This window comes from Otolemur garnettii, unplaced genomic scaffold (assembly GCF_000181295.1).
Source record: "Otolemur garnettii isolate 467f Iridium unplaced genomic scaffold, OtoGar3 scaffold00138, whole genome shotgun sequence".
In the NCBI taxonomy this organism is placed as follows: domain Eukaryota; kingdom Metazoa; phylum Chordata; class Mammalia; order Primates; family Galagidae; genus Otolemur; species Otolemur garnettii.
The window spans coordinates 4504442-4510047 of NW_003852533.1; the positions used below are offsets into that span (position 1 = coordinate 4504442).

The 5606-nt window shown below is 47.7% G+C and overlaps 1 protein-coding gene across 2 annotated transcripts in view; it reads right to left on the reverse strand.

Moving 5' to 3' along the window:
- Window positions 1-5606, reverse strand: part of GRIP1 (glutamate receptor interacting protein 1) — a 270568-nt gene that overhangs the window by 89073 nt on the left and 175889 nt on the right. For both annotated transcript variants that reach the window (XM_012810579.1, XM_012810580.1), the window contains one exon: window positions 4069-4238. In XM_012810579.1, coding sequence (XP_012666033.1) covers window positions 4069-4238 — 170 coding nt within the window. The remainder of the gene's footprint in view (window positions 1-4068; window positions 4239-5606) is intronic.

The following is a 5606-nucleotide window of genomic DNA, read 5'->3' on the forward strand; positions in this document are numbered from 1 at the left end:
ACTGCAGCGCCTGCATCACACTGCAGCATCCACATTTACACCACAGTACCCACATCCAAACTGCAGAGCCCACAGCCACACTGCAGTGCCTGCATCACACTGCAGCATCCACATTTACACCACAGTACTCACATCCATACCACAGACCCCATAACCACACTGCAGCGCCCACATCCACACTGCAGTGCCCATGTCCACACAATAGTACCCATGTCCACACTGTAGCACCCACATACACAGCACAGCATCCACATTTACACCACAGAACCCACATCCATACTGCAGAGCCTACAGCTACACTGCAGCACCCACGCATACACCACAGAGCCTGCATCACCCTGTGGTGCCCATGTCCACACCACAGAGCCTGCATCACATCATGGACCTGCATCCACATTGCAGAGCCCCTGTCCACACTATGGCACCCACATCCACACTGCAGAACCCATGTCCACATTGTGGAACCCATGCCTATACTGCAGAGCCCACGTCCACACAGTGGTGCCATGCCCATGCTGTAGAGCCCACATCCACACAGTGGTGCCATGCCCATGCTGTAGAGCTCACGTCCACACAGTGGCACCTGTGCCCACACTGCAGAGTGCCTACACCACATGGTGGTGCCCACACCCCACTGCAGAGCCCATATCCACACAGTGGTGCCACGCCCATGCTGTAGAGCCCACGTCCACACAGTGGCACCTGTGCCCACACTGCAGAGTGCCTACACCACATGGTGGTGCCCACACCTCACTGCAGCAGTGTTTTCCTTGCAATAACAAAATGTTGTGAGGATGTCCCCAATGCCTTTTCTTTTATCCTCCTTCTTCTACTCTGGGATGGGTAAGATGACATTTTGACCCACTTCTTTATTAAGTGCTTTGAAAACTACTGGGCATGTGTTAGGACTGTCAAGTCCAATTAATACATCAATAAGGAAGATATTATTTAACACCTATTGTTTGTCCAGCACTGGGCCAACTGTAGCAAGCAGGCTATGTGGAAGTTGTAATCTTTACATTGAATTTGAACTATTACTGGGGAGTAAATATTCATCGGTACAAAATAATTAAGAGACAAAAATGCTACAAGGTAGTGCACACAGCTGTATGCCATGGGTAACAGGCGCAGAAGGCATCAGCAAGTAACACAGACCAAGGGGCCACGGATGGTGCTAAGTGCAAACTCCACCCCATAATGCTTCACAGTCGTGCCCTTGACGCTCAGGTTTGGCAGGTGTTTCGGGTTTTAGAAGCAAGATGCTACATTTTTGGAGTGTTCTCTCACATCACAATGCCAGAACAGCAGCCTGTCTTCCCTGGGTGACAGTGAGGCAGGAATTATTATAACCCCCATCTCACAGATGAGGAAACCAAGGCAAAGGAAATCCAGGTAACTTGTTGCAGTCCTGAGGGTGAACCGAGCTGAGTTGTAGCCCTGGAGGGTGAGGGGGGTTCCCTACCTCAGCATCAAACCCCACTGCCTTTCCCATGGGGATTCATATGCCCCTTGTGATGGACAAGTGAGCAGGATATTTAAAATAGATTGCTTTTGTCTCCTTCCTGGGTGACATCCCACTGCAGTCTTAAGAGGTGTATGGAGCAGAAGCCACGTCTCTGCATCCTCCTCTCCAGCCGCCCCTCCTGCCCCTCCTGGTGTCTCAGAGCAGCTGCCCAGGGAAGGTCCTTCCCACTGAGTGTGTCAAACTGGCAACTGGTCACATTTTCTTTCCCCAAATCTCAGTTTACTTCAGTCATGACTCGTCCCCTCCGGCTCTCAGTCAGAACAATTTCTAACCTTATCAGAATCACTTTGTCGGCTTCTCTCATGCTGCTACTTACCGGCAAAAAGCACAGCTCTTCTCTCATTCTGAGGAGATGGGCCTGTTTCTATACTGCCCTGTGTATACCGCCATGGAGGCTGCACAGTGCTGGTCTCTCCCCACAAGAGGAGAGGCACAGTGTGCAGGCAGAGATCTTGAAAAAATAACCAGAACTTTCTTGTGAACAAAGGCAAAACTATGTAAAACTCCATTAATGCAAAAATGCAGGCCTAGTGCGGTGGCTCACGCCTATAATCCCAGCAGCACTTGGAGGCCAAGACAGGAGGACTGAGCTTGGGAGTTCCAGACCAGCCAGAGCAAGAACAAGACCCTGTCTGTACCAAAAATAGAAAAACTAGCTGAGCGTTGTGGTGGAAACCTATAGTCCCAGCTACTTAGGAGGCTGAGGCAGGAGGATCCCTTGAGCCCAGGAGTTTGAGGTTGCTATGAGCTATGATGCCATGGCACTCTGCCCAGGGCAACAGAGAGTCTGTCTCAAAAAAAAAGAAGGGAAGTTGGAGGATTGTAAACATGATAAACATTTTTTTTCCTTTTCTTCTGTGATGTAATAATTTATTTCCCCTTGACAATGCGAGTCTGATTCCAGTGTGGAATGCAGCCCTGTAAGCTGGACAGGCAGGTAGAGAACGCCCAGCACATGCGGCTGGTGGGGCAGCAGGGGGACGCTGGACAACAGTGGCTTCCCACACCCCATACAAGCCACCTCACATCACCAGGGGAAAGACAAGAAATGTTCTTGGTCCACACATTTTAGAACATAAATTATTCTTCTTGGAAACTATTGAACTACTTGGATTAGAAACTATTTGAACTATTTATGATTTGTATACAGGGAAAATTAAAGGAAAGAAATTAGGCTGCTAAATAACATTTTAAAAGAGTTTGTTACGCATTTTCAATTTGCTGATACCAGAATTTAGCAAGCAAATTCACACTGAACGGGCACCCAGTGTGCGTTCTTATCCCTCCTGTGCTTCAAATCTGGGGATGACTTCTGATTAATTTAAAGAGACTCAAACCATTTCAGAAATCTCTCCTCAGCCTGTGAGCAGGAGGGGCCTAGGTGCAGTGAACCCCCTGGAGGACCTAGGGCAGGTAGGCAGGGGGGCCAGGTGCCCCTGGGGGACCTTCCCAAGCTCCTGAGCATTTCTATTTACATCCTAACATTGATTTTCTCTTTGTAACCTGCCTACATGGCATCAGTTCTCTACTCCAATGTGCAAAATTAAAATCTGATAAGGGCAATGTCGTACTAGAGATTTTCATTAGCTCCAGGGCTGTCTAAGCTCCACTTAATTAAAAAGGTTGCATCCAGCTGACTCATTCAGTATGAAAATTATCTAGTCTGTCTTTTTCCCCCCCAAACTGTGAAGAAGTGCACTGTGTTTCAGAATGTGGGAAACACGTTAATGATATAAGTGGCCCCTTGTAAGCAAATGTCAATCCTTGAGAAACTGCACTGTCTCTGACACAGAATCGTATTTTACCCCTTCAGGCCACTCTAACAACACTAGCAAGGCTTCTAATTTCAAGGAATTTTTTTTGTCTTTTTTTTTTTTTAAATTAAATCATAGCTGTGCACATTAATGCAATCATGGGGTACAGTGTGGTGTTTTCGTATACAATCTCAAATATTTTCATCAAACTAGTTAACATAGCCTTCATGTCATTTTCTTACTTATTGTGTTAAGACGTTTATATCGTACTTTTAGAAAGATTCACTTGTACCCTTGTAATGGGATCATCTCTATAGTTTATCTCACAAGGAATTTTTTTAAAAAGGTACATACCTGCTTACCGGGGCTCCTGCCAAATGTTTGAAGGCTCTGTTACTAACACCCACTTTTTGTTAGAAAAGTGGGAGCTTCACCCTTTGCCTTCCTTAGCTTCATGTAGACTGGAAATTCAGGGTGAATCCCAGGAAGGCAAATCATGCCCCTTCTCTCACAGTCAGTTTGCACCAAAGACTTAAAAAATCAAATAATACTAGCCTGAAAATCCTGTTTCAAACAATGCTTCTTTCCTCAATTTTAGAGCTCTAAGTAAATTACGTGTGGCTTAGTAAAAAGGATTTGGAAGGTGAGTTAGAGTTAACAAAGATAACCCCATTTTGACAAGAAACAGTAAAGGCAGAATTGAGCTTAATGTCTCTCTGCCTCCCAGCTCTGCCGGGGAGCCACAGTGGCAGGGCAAGATAAAGAGATGTGTCTGGGGGACGGTCTCACCGTGGTCGGGTCCCTTCAGGGCCAGGCGGGTCTGGTGATGGGGGAGAATCTCCAGCTTGACCTGATCGGTGGTGTTGGCCAGGAACTGGGTCGCCTCGGCCAGCGTGCAGTGCTCCGTGCTGGTACCATCGATGGACAGGACGTGGTCCCCCACATGCAGGGCGCCACACCTGCAGAGAGGAGAGACACTCAGCGGACGGCCTGCTCCGGGCGCCGACTTCCCTGCCCTCCACAGTTAAACTTCACACAGTCGTTATGTGTGTTCAAGAAAAGTGAGAGGTTTGAATGTCGCAGGAAATACCATCTGTCACATTACGAACAGGAAATGTAAACCTTGCAGAAAACACAGAAAATGTCTAGAAAAATGCTCTTCTTCTTTTTCCTTCTTAAAGACACTCAGTTGGGGGTGTTGGTGCTGAAAGTTGAGGGCCAGTGAGCTAAAGGGGAGTGAAGGAGGGGAAATTTCCCCCCTTGCCTATTTCTGGGTTTTTTTGTTCGCTTGTTTGTTTGTTCTAGGCTTTTCTTCTCCATAAATGCGAGGGTGTAAATATTCAGAATTTCAAGATGCTGACTCACAGGAGTTCATTAGGTTCTCATCTAGTCTACACGTGGATGAGACTGACTTGGGGAGACTCCGTGAACAGGTCCTCAGAGCCTGTTCCACAGGCTCTGGAGAGCTAGACTTCCTTTACTGAACTTATTCTGTCATTCTGGAGTTGAACATTTATTAGTGCAAAGCTCTCGCTGATGATGGAAATTATGCAGGAGTGGGAGAATAAGATGAGGCCTGCGAGATGGGTCGGAGAAAGTGAGGGGCTGCTGCTGATCCCGCTGAACTCAGGAGATTGGCCCCAGGCTGGTGAAGGGTCACAGCCCTTAACCTGTCACCCCCATGGAGTGGGAAAAACAGGAAGAAAACCACAGTGTCCTGCACCCCTGAGGCAGAGAACATGCCTGGGTCAATGGCAGCCACTAGAAAGACTGGCTGCAGAGGGGACCTTGGCGGAGCAGGGACTGACCACTGCCGGGTCACTATAGGCCACGCATGTAGCTAGAGGCTTCCTGGGCAGAGCAAGGGGACATAGGGAAGGAACTGGAAACACATGGGGAGACAGGCATGTGAGGACAGGGTGTCTACGTTCCCAGTGTGAGTAGGCTGCTTCCCCAGACAAAGTGTTTCAAGGCACCCTTCCATCTAAATTTACAATCCCGTGTGGATGCACTCGGAGAGCCCCACCTATGGAAGACAGGGTTGGTATCAGGAGCTGTGAAACAGTTTTCCTTACAAGTCTAACATAATAATTAGGACCAAGAACTTTCATTTCTACTGTGGCCCAGAAATGAGTGATATGCCAAGAACCCCACACCGTGAAGGGTGTGAAGTCCTGTGATTCACATTATCACGACAGAATTAGCCTTTCTTTAAAGATCGCATAATTTAAAAAATCATTTTGTTTATTTAAAAAAAAAAGAATAGGCTCGGCGCCTGTGGCTCAGGCGGCTGAGGCGCCAGCCACATACACCTAAGGTGGCGGGTT